General features: G+C 36.7%; 3 protein-coding genes across 8 annotated transcripts; 2 read left to right on the forward strand and 1 right to left on the reverse strand.

The window, feature by feature from the left end:
- The first annotated feature begins 222 nt into the window (after nt 1-222).
- Nucleotides 223-5,150, forward strand: LOC143445941 (uncharacterized). Its single transcript, XM_076945356.1, has 8 exons — nt 223-2,543; nt 2,699-2,830; nt 3,063-3,226; nt 3,302-3,586; nt 3,788-3,927; nt 4,055-4,217; nt 4,338-4,428; nt 4,535-5,150. The coding sequence occupies exons 1-8, from the start codon at nt 2,473-2,475 to the stop codon at nt 4,665-4,667; spliced, it is 1,179 nt and encodes a 392-aa protein (XP_076801471.1). The 5' UTR covers nt 223-2,472; the 3' UTR covers nt 4,668-5,150.
- Nucleotides 5,151-7,110: 1,960 nt separating this feature from the next.
- On the reverse strand, nt 7,111-13,023 carry LOC143447281 (uncharacterized). Of its 6 annotated transcripts, none has more exons than XM_076947303.1 (8): nt 10,039-10,749; nt 9,721-9,852; nt 9,332-9,495; nt 8,846-9,130; nt 8,609-8,748; nt 8,337-8,499; nt 8,130-8,220; nt 7,113-8,039 (listed from the first exon to the last, which is right to left on the reverse strand). In XM_076947303.1, the coding sequence occupies exons 1-8, from the start codon at nt 10,098-10,100 to the stop codon at nt 7,898-7,900; spliced, it is 1,179 nt and encodes a 392-aa protein (XP_076803418.1). In that variant the 5' UTR covers nt 10,101-10,749; the 3' UTR covers nt 7,113-7,897. The 6 variants fall into 6 exon arrangements, 5 of the variants coding, with proteins under 5 accessions (XP_076803419.1, XP_076803418.1, XP_076803417.1 ...); XM_076947302.1 differs by lacking the exons at nt 8,846-9,130; nt 9,332-9,495; nt 9,721-9,852; nt 10,039-10,749 and adding exons at nt 11,686-11,970; nt 12,171-12,334; nt 12,545-12,676; nt 12,863-13,023 and having other exon boundaries at nt 7,114-8,039; XR_013114061.1 differs by lacking the exons at nt 8,846-9,130; nt 9,332-9,495; nt 9,721-9,852; nt 10,039-10,749 and adding exons at nt 11,686-11,970; nt 12,171-12,334; nt 12,545-12,676; nt 12,863-13,023 and having other exon boundaries at nt 7,901-8,039; nt 8,130-8,261.
- Nucleotides 13,024-14,966: 1,943 nt separating this feature from the next.
- Nucleotides 14,967-17,020, forward strand: LOC143446045 (microfibril-associated glycoprotein 4-like). The gene is made up of 6 exons (XM_076945493.1): nt 14,967-15,322; nt 15,387-15,493; nt 15,594-15,690; nt 15,797-15,893; nt 15,967-16,119; nt 16,516-17,020. Exons 1-6 carry the CDS (start codon nt 15,043-15,045, stop codon nt 16,700-16,702), a joined length of 921 nt encoding a protein of 306 aa, XP_076801608.1. The 5' UTR covers nt 14,967-15,042; the 3' UTR covers nt 16,703-17,020.
- Nucleotides 17,021-18,353: the final 1,333 nt, after the last annotated feature.

Here is an 18,353-nt window from a genome sequence, read left to right on the forward strand (position 1 = left end):
GTCGTTTATTGATATGGGGAGTTTTGTTGATCGCTAAAATACCCTGGAGTGTCAATTTGATCCTGAAATAGTGTATCAAAGTAAACATTGCGTTGAATGTTATTCACGGCTATTTTAATATACAACTTTCTACTCAAGCTTAACTTTCTATTGAAAGGAAAAATCCCATTCAAATCAAGTGATTGTGTTAAACCTGATAAAGTTCCAATGGATTCGATGAAAGAGAGTTGATTGAATAGTTTGTGATTTTCTCCTATAGCTTTCATCACGTGATAAACATTATGATGGATCATTAATCTTGTTTTGTTGAAAATGAAGAAATATTTGTAGGTTGGTCGTTCAATGTTTTCGTAATCTCTACTTTCGGAAAACACGAAACATTTCTTCGGTGGTGGCGGGTGCAGCTTTCAAAGTCGGTTTCGATTGATTATAACGTCATAATTGAAAGGGAAGTGAATGCGTATATAGAAAAGCGCGAAATGCGTTGCGCCAATTCAGAAATCGTAGTTTGAAAAGCGGCAGAAAGCGAGATGTAGGTTGTTCTTGGAACAAGATGGAAGAACTTACACCAATAACAAGCGACGAAAGTGGCGTTTTGTTCTATTCCAGGGGTGGGCAAACTGCCGCTCGCCGGCATGTTTTTTGTGGCTCTTCTAGTCGAATAGTAAAATTCCAAAAAAATTGTAAAGGTTACCAAGAGTACTGATTATGAACGTTTCTGTCTATTTTTTTCTTTATTTAGGCCAGCATTTCGTTTATGACGTAACACTAGACATAGAATCCCACATCGTTTTCAGGTATAGATTCTATACTCAATGGCAAAGGTGGTCAAAGTACGCCTCGCCGACATGTTTTTTATGGTCCTTCTAGCTGAAAAGTAATATCCCAAAATGACTACTAATCATATAATAACCAAATTGACAATCATTACTGATTTTGCGGCTCGCTGGTGTTTATAGTTTTCCGCAAGTGACTCTTTCATTGAACAAGTTTGCCCACCCCTGTTCTATTCCTTCACTGTGCGTGTAATTATGAGTTGCTAAAACTTTGTAGAAAAAAATCAAACCCTCCTCGTGCGATGACCCAGTTGTTTGTTTTTATGACGTCACAGAAAATCAAAAAACAAACCTTAGTGCTTTAAAAAGTCTTTCAAGCGTAACGGCGCTTGAACTCGAAAACAAAAATCACTCAGCCTCACGTGAAGTTTCATTTAAAGAAATTTCCGACAAACGCCGACTCCATACGGAAGCAAGGTGTGTGCGTGTGTGTGTGTGTGTGTGTGTGTGTGTGTGTGTGTGTGTGTGTGTGTGTGTGTGTGTGTGTGTGTGTGTGTGTGTGTGGAGGGGGATATACTTCCTTACACGTGGGAGCTAAACAGGAAAAGTTTTAGATGTAAAGTTGGTTGAAGATGAGGCTCAAGATGTTTCGCTTCTAGTTTAATATCATCCGGTTCATAAGTTGAAGGGAAAATTGTTGTGGTTGGTTAGTCACTGGAAAGCGCGCAAAGTCAACTAATTCAGAATTGTCAGTCTACTGCGGTTTACTTGTGCTTGACGTCAACAAATACTTCAGCTTGAGATGGCGGTGATATCAATTTAATTAATTTTGATGAGAATAAGCTTTTGTGGCCTAAATGCAACACGATCGGTGAATCATAAAACCCAAAGATTTTCCTTCCGTTACTTCCTTAAGAAAACCCTTCCTTACTTTTATGAAATGTTAATGAAAATAGAAGTGGCATAATATGAAACAATCGCTTTGCTGTAAAAATAGAAGTTCCGTATTTTCTCATTTCAAAGGTTATTCAGAAATTAATTTTGGAAAGGTCAATGCATGAGATAAGGGCGTTTTAGGGGAATCACCGGCAAGAAAACTATGAAACTGCGTCAATCAAAAGGCAGAAATAATTCCGGTACTTTTACCCATCCATAAAACAGTAGCAATCGAGCGTAAAGTGCGGACTTTGTCACACACAGCACGGAAATAAACACACGTGTTGTTTCGAGTTAAAATTACGTGATATATTACGCATGAAATATTCCAGAGCAAAACAACCACTCAGTTGACGTTATAGAAACGGATGCTATCAGAGATTTAACGGAAATAGGGTCACCGTTGATTGACAGCTGCTACCAAATGAGATGCGTTTTATCACGTGTCTTACGTCATCAGCGACGTTAGGTCAACTGAGTACACGGCGGTTCATTGAAAGCATTTGACAAATATTGAAACATCTTTATAAGCAGGAAGTAAAAACTGTGGCTATATGTTACAATCAAATACTATTTTCATAGCAAAATACAATTTGTAATGTTCACAACTGTTTAGCCACCATATGGTAGACATTTTAACGCCCTGTTGAACGACACCAACGTGTTTTCGGGAAAAGTTCGCTGACCCCACGCGTCTGTTTTCAGTTTTCAGATTTTTAAGACTTTGCTCGGCAACAAGTGTGCTAAGAACACATAATAAATGCTGATGGACAACGTTGGGAAAATTAATTTTGCTGAAATTCCTGCCACGGATCCGGTAAACAACGACAGGTGAGTCAGTTTACGATGTCTATGGAATATTCTTGAAGTCGCTGTACATGCGCTCTATGACGTACAAGCTTGAAGTACGTTTACAAACTCTATTATCGCGTCATAGTCCGGCGGTGGTTGCTTTGATTTATGCGTCATAATTTTGGACTTTGCAGCGTAGTGGCAAACAGCACAGAAATTATCCCCCTCCAAAACCAAAAGTGGACCAACAAATGGAACACGTTTTGTTCGTACGAGACTGACCAAGTTTGTGCAGATATTCCACTCAATCAATGTCCTACATGCAGGTGGGTGGTGCGTTGAAGTTGATTTTGAAGCATAATCGCTGTTTATATGACAACTACAGTATATACGTAGTTGATTTTTCATACAAAAACATGGTGGATTTAAAATTGTGTGTGTGGATTGTGTAAATTCAACAGGTTGTGAATTTACTGTAATTTGGATTTAATAATTTGACGATATGATTTTACGTCAATCATAAATGATGACCGACCGTAAAAAATGACTTTTTTACAGCCAATACTCATTTTGGATCTTCTTCGCTTTAATTGGTTTTCTTGCAATCTGGATTCTTTGCTCCAACTCCTTCGTCATCGCTTTCGTCATCAACGGAAAGAGGGAGCATAGAACGAGTTTGAAGTATCTAAAGGGGTCACTTGCGGTCACCGACCTTCTCACAGGTACAAGGTCAACAATAAACCCAGGTTACTTGAGGTGATAATGTTTCGTTTTGAAAGTTCAATTCGTCATTGCAGGAGTCTTATTAGTGTGTGTCGCGTTGCCTAACATCGTTTGGACGACCCAAGTCACGTCGGAGGAATTATATTTCGAGACTCGCAAGAGGGCGGAAACAATTGTCGCCATCTTAGGTTCATCTTACTTCATGCTTGTGCTCACGTCCACCCTATACCACCTCGTGCTGATGAGTTATAACCGTTTTGCCGCCATCAAGTGGCCATCGCCTCAAAACAAACCCAAGAAGTTGAAGAGAAAATTGATGGTTTTGTGGATTCTTGCGATCGTCGCTGCTTCCTATCCAGGTGAAAAACGACCCTTTTCGTTGCTAAAATGGGACCTTTTCGCTGCAAAAGCATGATATGTCGTTTAAAGAAATTTTCAAAAATCTCCAATGCATCGTGTATGGAAAAAACAAAATCCGGAAACTTTACAGGAAAGACGCCTCGTGGTTCTAGAAAAGAAATTTTAGTCATCAATGTGTCAATGTTTTCTTTCTTTTACAGCCTGGTTTACCGGCTCCTTCCACTTTTATTACATGTATTTTACTTTCCTCTATCTGCCAAACATCACCATAAAATCACCGAACCAACTTCTTCAAGCGTTTGGGCTTTTTATGATCATTGCGCTTCCATATTTGGTCATGGTATGTATATAAGCTATAATGCAGAGAAACTTTAAATGCGATAACGTTTAACATAAGATTCGTTCAATGAAGCAAATCTGTAAGGATTTCAGGTGGCTCTTGGTAAATTTATGCTTTTCCTTTGCAGACCAGCTTCACAATAGCGACGGCGATATTGATACGACGCGCCAACCGAAACGCTCGAGAACATTTGAGCGAATCGATCCGGGTTCGAAACCAGATAATTCACAGAGAAAAAGCAGCTTACAAGACCCTGGCTATTATGGAACTCGGGTTCACAGTTACTTTGCGTAAGTTAACCGTTAAGATTATTTTTTTAGGGCTAGCAGACGTGTGTAACTTTCCCCGGCAGTTAAAGTTCTTGTCAAATTCTTCATCATTGATATCTTTCTAAATATATTTTTTTGCAGTTCCAGGCCTAATAGTACTCGCCCTAACATATACCGGTCATGGACATTCAATTGCTTACATATTCATGACGTATAGTGCTCTGTGCAACAGGTGAGTTGGTCATTTTGATGATTACGTGCTTTAACCACATGTAAAATTAGTAAATTAAAATTACAATTTTCTTCCAATGCCATTGATCTTACTTTTTATCTTTCAGCGCCATCAACGTCCTGATATACAGAGCCAGAGACCAAGAGTTTCAGAAGTTCATGAAACAAGTCTCGGAGAAATCTAAACGAACCATAAGATCTTCCTTTCATAAACAGAATGGATCCCCCGTGGTTGTCTGACGTAATCACATAAGTGAAAGCATAGACATCTTAACATGATTTAAATCATATTATGCGACATATTTTGTGATCTTTACCGGTTTGCTTGATTTTGTCCGGGTGCGAGAAGTATGTTGTGATCTTTATGTGTGCAAGTTCTTTCATTCACTGTTCCATGATTTGGTGCAATATTCTTACCACACATTAATAACAGTCAATTAAACTTAAAACGTATTTTACTTTCTCAAATTAAATTTCAATTCTCAAATGAAAAAAAAAACTATTTCACCCGAGCTCTTCACTTTGTACCTGTTCTTCATTCTACCAAATCTTCAATACTGAACTACGATGTGCTGCTGTCAGTGTTTTACAAACTACCTGCTGTGAATTTCGCTATTTCACATTTGCTGTGTCATTGCATTTGTCAACCGGTTGCTGTGTCTGAGAAAAGCAATTTTAAGCTATTTATTGCAGCTGAAAATTAAGGAAAATACATAGAATTTTGCTAAATATTTAAACTGTAGTTGTATCATCCTTAGTGGTTAAGGTGAATCTTTGCAAAATATTGATTTCTTGGTTTGATTGCCCGATGGCGACACCTTGCGGCAGGAAAAATGATTCTCATACTGTATAATGATGATATGGACGCGGTTTAGAAAAGTATTCGTAATAGTCCTTTTATCATAGCTAACATTGTGTAGTATCAGGTAAATTTTAAAAAAAATGTTTGCATTTTAAAACTAGAATAACAAGTAGTAACTGGTAACTGAGTTATAAACAGTAACTGCCAACTGGTAATCTGGTAATTGTGTTAGTAACTAGGGCACCGGTAAAGAACTCCACATCGGTATACAAGTCATAATATTAAAAAAGATAATCAACCATCCTCCTGTTATGATGGAATAATTTGTTTGGTATGACGTCACAGAATAACAGATAATGAACACCAGAGCTTGAAACATCTTTCAAGCGTGACCGGCTGACGGAGTTTCAGGTCGAACAAACTTCACGCAACTTCACATGAAGCTTCCTTAAGCGTTTTATTAACTTTTGTCTGATTTGTGCGTGTGATGTGCATTCATCAATTTGTACGCTTTTCTTATCAATCATTCTTACGCCTCAGCTGTCACCTGTAGCCTACATAAGCCTTGTTTGTGGCAGTCACCGAGACAGAAGATTTCTGCTTCAAATCAAAGATTCAAACCTGCTTTGTTCGATAGGGAATTTCACTGTAAAAGAGCAACCGACCAGGCAGGAACGGATGTGATTCCACCAGCAATGGTGGAGCCTTTTTTATACCGGGTGGGCTCACTAGCGTATTTAGGATTGCTTTGATGGGGGCCCAATTTGATATCACCGCTATCTCAAACTGAAGTATTTGCTGACGTCAAGCACAAGTAAACCGCAGTAGACTGAAAATTCTGAATTAGTTGACTTTGCGCTTTCCAGTGACTATCCAATCACAACAATTTTCCCTTGAACGTCTAAGCAACTAATGAACCGGATGTTATTGAACCTTAAGCGAAACTTCTTGACGAGATTTATTGAATATTTTCCTCTCTAGCTACCGAAACTAAGAATTTATGTCTCATTATGAATTTTTTTATGGAAACTTTAGATTTAGAGTGATTTTTTTCGAGTTTAAGCGCCGTCACGCTTGAAAGATTTTTTTTAACCAATAACATTTGTTTTTGTGGTTTTGTGTGACGCCATAAAGGCAAACAAATGCGTCATCGCATCAGGAGGTTTGATTATTTTCTACAAAGCTTTAGCAACTCGTAATTACATGCGTAGTAAAAAATGAAAACGCCAGTTTCCATAGACTTGGTTTAAGACTTTGCAATTAATTCCCCAAATAAAATCTATGTTGTTTTCAACCACTTCTCAAACCATACGATTTGTGAATTGGTACAATGCATGAAAAGTTTTTGAATTTTTCCGTAAATGCGCTGTCTGTTTTTAATTATGACGTCATACTTAATCGAAATCGATCACGAAAACTATACTTGACCAACCAAAGGAAATGCTTTTCGTTAGCCTCAAGTACGGACCAACTCCATTGACAACACAAGGCGACACAATCTAGGTTGGCACACAATGTCTGCTAGCTCGATAACTAGCAGACTTGTAAATTGGCAGACAACTTTCTGGGGAAATTAATTGGGAAGAAATATTTTTAAAGAAAAATATCACGAAGACATTCAAATGCAATAAACAAAATAATAGAAAATGCAGAAACTCGCCACTGGGTTCGTAAAAGGTTTACTTCGCACAATGTTGGATCTCACCATTTAAAGCCAAAGCCTATGTTCGGATCAACAATGACAAATGAGGTAATAATTCTAAAAAAGGGATTTTTCCAATTTTCATTGAGTTTGTTGCCTAATTTGGTCATTGTACCCTAACATTGTCCTCTACTTTAAATTTTTTTATCATTGCATGACGTGAGGCAACTTTTTAAGCTTCAAACGCTGTTGGTCTATTTTGTTGATTCAAACTTGTTTTGTATTTTCTACATCACATAATATCAGTGAAAAACTACAACGAAACGAGCTAAACAGACAAGTAAACAAACAATTGTTATGTTACAGATTTTCTTCTGCTGGGTACATTTTCTACCGCTTTCACGGCCAACTCAAAACCAAAGATCGTTGTGCAATGCAGCTGGATTGTATTCTCACGAGAAATTGAAAACTCATCTCCGATCGGGGCTTAAAGTCATAAACGGAGTTGAAAAATGAATTTATAAAATATAATAAAAACGGCAACAGCAGACCGAAGCAACCAAACTAAGACAGGTCCTCCTGCTGCACCCAAACAAGTCGAATCTGGTAAATAATACTAATAAATACAGGTCAATCAGGTCAATCGGAAAAAGACACCTAATGGTTAATTCAAACATATCGAATTACTGAGGCGTTAAACAAAATTAAATAACAAAGTGGGCGAAGGAAATCAGCGTGGTATAACAAAAGTAACACTAACAAAATAAACAAAATGTGAGAAGACACATGTGAAAGCAAGAAACAATCAATCGTGCAAGTATAATCTTGCCACACTTACAAACATAAACTTTAAAAAAATTTGAAAAAACGCAGATGTATACACATATTCTTCATATAAGTTTAGAATTCAATACTAGAAAAGGTGACAGCATAGCCTACAAACATTTAAAAACTGTTCCAAAATAAACAATTTAAAAAAAAAATTTGTATTAACAAAAACTCTATTTTTGTTAACTACAGAAACTTTCACACAGCTGACGTAACCCTGTTATTGGATGGATTGGGTGATCTCATGGTTGATCTCCATCTGAAGTTCCTCCCTAAAACGTTTGTCACAAAATCCTTGAAATCTTGGTCCTTGGCCCGATATATCAAGACGTTGATTGCACTAAAGAAAAAACGTAATTCTTTATTTGGAATCGTGCAGTAAGCTTAAGTTCTAAATAATCCTACTTTGGCTGTAAATACTGTAACTCACCTGTTGCAAAGGGCACAGTAGGACATGAAGATAAGTGCTATTGGATGACTGATTCCAATAAAACTTAATCCGAGGACTATTATGGTTGGCACTGAAAATAACGATATATTTTTTGACAATATTGAAGATAAGCTGGAAAATAAATGGCAATTTTCAAAAGTTTCCTGCAATTTTAACTGTTTTCTGAACTTCTTCACCAATGCTTACCATGAGTGATTGTGAATCCGATCTTCATCGTCGCCAGAGTTGTTAGAACTGTTTTCTCTCTTCTTATAATCTGCTCTTGGACCCGGGAAGATTCGCTCAATTGTTCTCGGGCTTTTCTGTTGCCTCGAAGTATGAGAATCGCCGTCGCAGACAAAATAACCATCTGAAAAAATAAAATCAAACTCGTTGAATAATAAGATGTCTCTGTTGGAATTGGACTTACACTTCTAAAGAATTACTTCTCTTTCATCTTAAAAAACTTGCATAATCACCATGGCCAAATATGGCAAAACAATCAAAAGGAAGAAACCAACAGCTTGACCCAACTCGACGCTGGAGTGTATTAAAATGTTTGGCAGAAAGAGAAATGTGAAATACGTGTAATAAAAATGGAAGAATCCAGGAAACCAGGCTGTAAGGAATAGTATTCAATAAAATATTTCTAAAGTTTAATCAGATTTGCAAACTCCCGAAAAAATTTACGAAACCATAAACATAACCACAGCTACCTGGATAGGAGGCAGCCGCCAAGGCAAGAAGCCACAAAAGCAACAAATTGATTCTTGTCCTCTTGACTGTTTGAGACGCCAATGGCCACTTGATGGCAGCAAAGCGGTTGTAGCTCATGAGGACAAGATGATAGAGGGTTGAATATATAAGAAGCAAGTAAAGAGTGGCAGAGACGATGGCAACTCGAGTGTCTGCCAACTTGCGGGTTTCAACGTACAACTGTCTTGAGGTTAATGGTGTTGTCCAAGCAATGTTGGGCAATGCGGTGGTGAACAATAAGATTCCTGCATAGAGTCAAATATTCATAAATTTATTGAAATAAAAACATAATTCAAAGTTTTTTTCACTTTGTGTCGTCACATTTTAATAATTCGTCATCACAAATACTATTTGTCGTGTCTTGTATCATGCTGGAGGTCTTGAGTACAATTCTCGGTGAAGATAACTGCTTTGTTGTTGTTGGCTTATTATTTTTATAATGGTACCTGTAAGAAGGTCAGTGACCGCAAGTGACCCCTTAAGCAGGTCCAGGCTGGTTCGAAGCGATCTTTTTCTTTTGATGATGTAAGCAATGACAAAGGAATTCGCCAAAAGAATCCAGACCGCCAGAAGAAAGATCAAAGTAAAAAATAACCAAAACGAGTAATGTCTGCAAGAACAAAAGCGCGCCTTGTCATTGTGACACAATAAGCTATTTTTATTTTATTTTGTCTTCTTTCAAGTCTATTTTAAGAAGCATTTATGTAGAAGAAATTTGCATTTTAAAGTAAAATTTACAGAATGTCCAAATATTAACTCTTACACAAAGTCAGTCGCATTTTTAACAATCAATTACTTCGACTCGCCACCCACCAACCTACAACCCATCACCTACCTGCAGGTAGGGCATTGATTGAGTGGAATATCTGCACAGACTTGGTCAGTCTCGTGCGAACAAAACGAGTTCCATTTGTTGGTCCAATTTTGGTTTTGATGAGCAACTATTTCCGTGCCGTTTATATTTCTGCTGAAAAATGCTTTTCAATTAAATCTGCAACTCGTAGACCATACGTAGCTATCAATATGGCTTGATCTTATGTCAGTTTAGACTTTACATTCACAATGTTAAATACAACAACGCCTTAATTAACGTGATCATGACCATATATTGGTTGATTCACCTGAAACATTTTGCATAGTTTGATCAACTTACCTCGTGTTTAGTATCTCTGTCGCTGTAAAATCTCTAAATATAACTTCATTTCCCTGCGTCATTGTGCTTTGAAAACTTATCTCTCTTTTATGTTATTTTATGTTTGTTTTATATTTTCATTTCTTTGAGTAAGTCTTAAAAGTCTGCAAGATGCAATTTCTACAATTTAAATTGATCAACTTCAAATTCAACATTCCCACTGAATGGTATTCAGTTCATGCTGTTGAGTACTCTTAACTTTAAACTGGGCTGGATATGAAAGCCTTTATCTTATATACCAGCAGCTATCTTGCAACATATCACGTAAGTTGAAGTGAGACCAAACACGACGAAAGGAAAAGTTTTTCATGTATTTCTTCATGAATTGACTCAGTTATATTTTGGCGTCCGTTTTGTCATTTATGTCATTTTGGTTTTAGTTTTCTAAAGTACTTTATATGGTTATTTCCTTAAGAGCCGATTGCATTAACAAAAGGAAACGAGCTGAACATGCAGAAAAATACTGCAAACAAATAATTTTTACAAACATAAACTTTAAAAATGTTTTATAAAAAAGCAAATGTACACATATACTTAATTTAAGTTTACCACTACATGCGAGAAAATATGAAACCAAAGAATACAAACATTAAAAAACTGTACTAAAATAAACAAATTTTAAAACAAGTTTGTTTTAAGAAAAACTTGTTTTTGTTAACTGAAAGAACTTTAAACAACTGGCGTAACTCTGGTATTGGATGGGCTTGATGATCTCATGGTTAATCTCCTTCTAAAAGGCTTCTCAAAAACTTCTGTCAAAAAATTCTTAAAATCTTGGTCATTGGCCCGATATATCAGGACGTTGATTGCACTGAAAAAGAAAGATTATTTACGAGTTTAATATCTGTCTTGTAAATAACTCCTAACTTGAATATAAAGACTAAAACTCACCTGTTACATAGCGCACAGTAGGACATGAAGATAAATGCAATTGGATGAACAATTCCATCAAAACTTAGTCCGAGGACTATTATGGTTGGCACTGAAAGAAAATATTTATGTATTGTTTGAAAACTTGGGAAGAAATAACAAGTTTACAAGATTGCCAATATTTTTTGTTGGTTTACGAACTTTGTCACAAAATCTTACCTTGAGTGAGAGTGAATCCGAGCTTCATGATCGTCACTGTTCTTAGAACTGCTTTCTCTCTTCGTATTATCTGCTCTTGGGCTCGGGAAGATTCGCTCAAATGTTGTCGGGCTTTTTGGTTGGCTCGCAGTATGAGTATCGCCGTCGCAGATGTAATACCACTCTTAAACACAAAATAAAACCGGTTGATTAACAAGATGTCTCTGTTCAAATTGGACCTGTACTTAACTATTTCAAGACATAGGCTACAATTTTGTCTTCTAACAAGCTTGCATAATCACCATGGCCAAATATGGCAAAGCGAGTAAAATGAAGAGACCAACAGCTTGACCCAATTCAACACTGGTGTGTAAAGAAATGTTTGGCAGAAAGAGAAATGTGAAATACATGTAGTGAAAATGGAAGGATTCAGGAAACCAGGCTGTAAGGAATACAAGTTTACTGGTGACAATTTCCACAGTTTGATCAAGTTTTAAGTTTACGTTTTGGAATGCTATGACCAAAACTCCAGCTATATACCTGGATAGGAGGCAGCCGCCAAGGCGAGAAGCCACAAAAGCAACAAATTGATCTTTGTCTTCTTGACTGTTTGAGGCGCCAATGGCCACTTGATGGCAGCAAAGCGGTTGTAGCTCATGAGGACAAGATGGTAGAGAGTTGAATATATAAAAAGCAAGTAAAGAGTGGCGGAGACGATGGCAACTGGAGTGTCTGCCAACTTGCGGGTTTCGACGTACAACTGTCTTGAGGTTAATCGTGTTGTCCAAGCAATGTTGGGCAATGCGGTGGTAAACAATAAGAACCCTGCATAAAGACAAAGATTCATAAATTCATTGAAATAAAAACATATTTCAATTTTTTTTCATTGTGTGTCGTCACGTTTTAATAATTCGTCATCACAAATACTATCTGTCGTGTCTTGTATCATGCTGGAGGTCTAGAATTCAATTCTCAGTAAAGATAACTACTTTGTTGTTGTTGGCTTATTATTTTTAAAAAGGTACCTGTAAGAAGGTCAGTGACCGCAAGTGATCCCTTAAGCAGGTCCAGGCTGGTTCGAAGCGATCTTTTTCTTTTGATGATGTAAGCAATGACGAAGGAATTCGCCAAAAGAATCCAGACCGCCAGAAGAAAGATCAAAGTAAAAAATAACCAAAACGAGTAATGTCTGCAAGAACAAAAGCGCGTCTTGTCATTGTGACGCAATAAGCTATTTTTATTTTATTCTGTCTTCTTTCAAGTCTATTTTAAGAAGCATTTATGTAGAAGAAAATTGCAATTTAAATTAAAATTTACAAAATGCCAAAACATTAATTCTTACACCAAGTCAGTCGTATTTTTAACGATGAATTATTTTAACCTACAACCCACCACCTACCTGCAGGTAGGGCATTGATTGAGTGGAATATCTGCACAGACTTGGTCAGTCTCGAACGAACAAAACGTGTTCCAGTTGTTGGTCCACGTTAGGTTTTGAGGGGGGATAATTTCCGCGCCCTTTGTATTTTTGCTGAAAAGTTCTTTTCAATTAAACCTGCAGCTTGTAGACCATACGTAGCTATCAATATGGCTAGATCTTATGTCAGTTTAAACTTTACAGTCACAATGTTAAATACAACAACGTCTTAATTAACGTGACCATGACCATATATTGGTTGATTCACCTGAAACATTTTGCATAGTTTGATCAACTTACCTCGTTTTTAGTGTCTCTGTCGCTGTAAAATCTCTAAATATAACTTTATTTCCCTGCGTCATTGTGCTTTGAAAATTTATCTCTTTTATGCTATTTTATATTTAACTTATACTCTCATTTCTTTGAATATGTTCTTAAAAATCTGCAAACTCTTAAATAGATCAACTTTAATTTCAACACTTCTCTGATTATCCAGAATTGTATTCAGTTCGATGCCTCGCATTGCTAGAATATTTACAAAAAAATCATTTTTAAAAGTTTTTATGTTGTTGTGGAAAGTTACTCAGGTGCATCAAATTCATGGCTTGCTGTGGAGTATTCTTAACTTTTACTTGGGTTGAATATAAAAACCTTTATCTTATATACCAGCAGCTGTCTTGCAACAAATCACGTAACTTGAAGTAAGGCCAAACACGACGAAAGGAAAAAGTTTTTTATGGATTTCTTCATGATTTGACTAAAATATATTTTGGCGTCCGTTTTGTCATTTATGTCATGTTGGTTTTAGTTTTTCCAAAAAACTTTATACGGTTATTTCCTTAAGCGCCGATTGCATAAACGTGAACAATAATTTTAAAACCATTAAACTCTGCTCCGTCATATTATTACATTTTGGACAAGTGCAAGATATACAATGTATGCAGTATGATGCATGGAGAGTATGATGTAGACAGTATGTCTGTATGAGATTTATTCTAAAAATCAAAACAATAACAATTTATTAAAAGATGTATTATGAAAACGTAAAACATCGAATGACGGCAGACAGCGTGACTTGGAAAGCACATTTAATGGCCGTCGTTTGCAAGAAATGACAAAACAACAAGCCTGACGTGAAGTCACAACACAATGAGACAATAGACAATACCCACATACAATGCCTAATACGAAATCAACCACAACACCAAGTTAAAGTTTATGAGTAACTGACCACAAAACCATTTTAGTTCGTACTTAAATTGTAGTTTAAACGCATGTAATATTTTCATTTTTTTAATGGAATAATTCTATTTTTGTTCAATAGCTAATTTATCGAGCATATAAGTTGCCAAAATGCTTGTTAAGTATTGCAACTGATAAATTGTGCAACGAAACAAACACATCAATGCGTCATAAATGTATCATTTTGATAGCAAAAATGATGCGGGTATAAGCGTTGACGCACCCTGCCTTATCCAATCGATCGCAAGATAAAGCCTTGTTATAATCATCTTTTCAGAAGAACTAAAAGGTACAACAAAACAAAGTCCAACAAATGCGTATAACCTACTGCTTATACGTAATTTGACCTGAAAACAGACATGTTAACGTTCAGAAAATTCTTGATTTTCTCGGTCATGAATTGCCTTAAATAAAACATAGAAACTATTTGAATGAAAGCTGAAATACAGCAAGAAAGCTATAACCAAATATCAAAAAACGTCCCAGAAGTGTCTTTTAATCCTTCTGCACCTTTCATTCACAGATTTATCTGAAGATCAGTTGAATACGAAATGCGCAAGATGGCTTCAATGAATCTTGATGATAATAATTAATCGCTGACACATTTGACTTCTAATAGCTGGTGCTTGGTATAGTGAATATTCACAAAATTTTATTCTTCATCACGTAATGCTGAGTAGTGGGTTACAATTTTGACAGTTTCAATTTGACTGAATATCAAATGAAATTAACCGCAGTGGTTAACAGCTTATCAATCCTGCAACAAGCTTAAAGCACAGATTCTCGGAAGCAGCAAAGCGCAAACTTTACGAAAACAAATTATGTAACGACTTTCTCCTATAAAAGGTTCTATTCCTGATCGAATTTCCACAAATCCTTTCTATTACAAGGTTCAGTGGCAACAGACACGTTTGATGTGGTTTCGTTAATGCCAAGTGTGTAAGTTTCATAATGCACTTCGCCTAATTAAAATCCACATTTTATCATAGTGTAGTGGATTATAAATGGATTTTCTCATAATATCTTCCGCGAAAACAGGAAACCATTGTCTACGTAAGAGGTTTAAACTCGTCAAAACAACGTTTTACGAAGAAACAGGAGAAAAGCACCTGAAGCATTATAAAACCAGCTATAGATGGAAGAGCAGTCAGACACAATTGACTTGTCATTGCGGAAAGAACAACAGATTCAAGATAAGTCGATTTATTCAAGAAAACAACCAAAATTCAACCGCGATTATGAAGATCCTGGTTCTTCTCTTGCTCACTACATCATTGGCGGCTTTGGCAATGACGCAACAATGTCGTGAGGTCACTCGCCAAGTCATGGTTTGTGATGATGACGCAAGCATCCGTGGAGGAAAAGGAGATAAAGGTGATGTCGGATCCAACGGAAAAGCAGGTCCTCCTGGAATCAAGGGATCAAAAGGAGATCTTGGAGGATCCGGCGAGAAAGGAGATCAAGGAGAATCGTGCGCTCTTGGATCGTTTGAAACGGAAATGCGGAACAGGATGAATCGTAAGATCATAAAAAGCGGCAAAGAATCTAGTACTACAACTTAACAATTGTATGTTCAATCCAGGCTTAGAAACAATCCTAACCCAACCGACGTCGTGCTTGACGTCATTGGACTTTGGACAACAAACTCTTCGCTCTGGACTTGAAGTGTTTTGTGACGGAGGATGGACAGTAAGTGAATAATTGTTTCCAATTTTGTTGTGAATTAAATTTGAATAAGTCAAACGTAAAAAGCTGCGTTTTTTCTACAATATGTAATGGCCAATACAAGGTATTCCAGCGACGTTTTGACGGAAGCCAAGATTTTCAGCAAAACTGGAACAGCTATAAATTAGGCTTCGGTGACCTGAGTGGAGAGTTCTGGCTCGGTAATGTATTGCTGTGTAACAGCTTCTTGTTTTTCCTTTGTAATAATTGTTTTTAAATATCTATTATATATATGTTATCACAAATATTCGTAATATTTTTGAGCAGGTTTGGAAAATATTTATCAGTTGACCAAACAAAGAGGATGCAAACTCCGTGTAGATCTATGGAGCTATGATGGAGATCACGTCTTCGCTCAATATAGGTAGGACTTTATCATGCTCTGTGACACAAAGTGAATTTCGAACATTATTGAGAAATAAAACTTATCCTTTCAGTGATTTTTCATTGGAAGGTGAAGAAGACAAATACAGATTACATGTTAGGGGATACAGTGGTACTGCAGGGGACAGTCTTACACCAAGCGGCACCACTGACATCAATGACAACAGCCGTTTTTCAGCATATGACCAAGACTTTGATCATTGGAGGTAAAACACGAAACGAAACCAAATTTTTCAGTGACTTTTCGTCGGAAGGAGGACAAACGAAATGCTGGTCACCCTTCATGTCAGAAAACATAATGGTACAGCAGGGTACAGTCTTATATCTAGCTGTGCCACTAAAGTCAACGACAGCATCCGGTTTACAACCTACTACCAGAAACACGATAACTAGGGGTCTAAGATTGAAAATTTAGAACATATGCTTTTTCAGGATTAAAGGAATAGTCTACACTCTATAATAATAAAGCGACATAATCTCAGACGTTTAAGAAATGCATTCACAATTCTTGTTTATTTCTCGGTTTAAAATTATTTCTCAACTTTAACGAAGAATCTAAATCAACAAAAGTAAATGAATTTTTTGTGTCCCACTTAATACAGCGGCAGCAATTGTGCCATCGACCAGGCGGGCCATCTAGGCGGATGGTGGTTCAACACCTGCGGACATTCTCGCCTAAACGCTCAGTGGGGACCTTCACGAGGTGCTTGGTCTGGGATTGTGTGGAATTCATGGAAGGGCAGCGGTGAAACTCTCAAACAAACTACGATGAAGCTGAGATGTGATTAGCTGATCCCTGCCCATACAGCCCATTTTTATCTTGAATACGCGCTTATAATACAACCTACAACGTGTTTATGATTTGATCAGGCGAAAATCATGTAATCATATGATCGTATCGAACGGCGCCGTGTATTCAGCTTCAATTTGGTTGAATAGAGATTTAATTAAAGACAAAACACAAATATTGGCATCTGATTTATTTCCTGTTCATTGGGTTTTTATTGCGTGAACGATTTTTTGCATACCGAAAGTTCAAAATGAATAATTATAAAAACATGACGGCTGCAACAGCAATTTCTGTTGTGTAGAAAGTTGACCAAAACATCAGACATCAAAGCTATTTCTATATTTGGTGCAGGTCATAAACTAGAAAAATTAAAAAACTGTAAGCCTATGCTGATTTAAAAATCTCGTTGTGAGCTGATTGTAATAGAAATTCATATTCACACGGCAAATACCGGTAAATGCACTGGCCATGTTAGATTTGTGGTAATTTTTCAATAAAACAAAAGATTGAATTAAGTTAGCTAGTTATATAAAACGCTAAACAGCACAACACCACTGTCACAACAATAAACAATCAGTCGACTCTATGTTGACAAAGTATCTTAGCAACCAAACTTGACACTAAAAGACGCAAAAGTGCAAACACAAGAACATCATATATAAGTACACAAACCATAGACATATCATTTAGAATATTATGCACAGACTGTACAGAACGACAAAAAACATTCAGCCAATGATTAAAGTTTAAATTTTATCCGGACACGCATCTAGTTTGCTTTGGAACAACAGGAATTGTGTGTAATTAGGTATCAAAGCTCTTTATGTTGTAAATTATAAAATGCAAACCAATGTACTTACAGATTGAAATACGATATACCGCAGCAGTTAACTTACTGCAAATCAACCACTGCAAAACAAATGCATGGCGTCCATGTTTTTACAAATAAGCCTAAACTAAAAACTCTATCGTAGAAAAACAATTATGTGGCCTACGCTTGAGACAAACAATTTAGATGCTTTTGATATTGTTTAAGGGTTATGCAGATTAAGTTAAGATTAATCGTAGTGAATGGCACGATCCCACGAAAGTTCCGTGAAGGAGACAACCCACAAAACAAAACATGTTAGAGCATACAGTGGTACAGCAGGAGACAGCAATAGCAACAACATGCGATTCCCGGCGTACGATCAGGACTTCCATGGCTGGAGTTAGGCCTACAGCGGCAAAATAGCCTAATTTTCCAATAAAGCTTGATGTTTGACGAATAGGCTGGAAAAACCTTCAGGTACATAAACTTATTATGGTGAACTCGTCAACAATTTACTTCATAGAATTGAGTGGGGTTAGGATTCTAAAATTGTCGATCCAAGACACGCTTCATTTTACAACGTTTATTGATTTAAGCCTGTAGTTGAAAAGAAAAAAAAATCAAACTAATTGAACTTACAACGATAAGTTAACAAACAAATAAAGAGAGATGGAAAGACTTGATTTGAGTCACCATCCACGTATTAATTTAAGTCGTCATAACACTTCCTTCAAAACTCATTATACATTTTACTGGATGTGTAAAAACGTCATTAATGGTTGAAAGTAAATGTCATGCGTATAATGACGTCACGAGTATTTAGACTACCATTTGGTTTA

Source organism: Clavelina lepadiformis, chromosome 2 (genome assembly GCF_947623445.1).
Source record: "Clavelina lepadiformis chromosome 2, kaClaLepa1.1, whole genome shotgun sequence".
In the NCBI taxonomy this organism is placed as follows: domain Eukaryota; kingdom Metazoa; phylum Chordata; class Ascidiacea; order Aplousobranchia; family Clavelinidae; genus Clavelina; species Clavelina lepadiformis.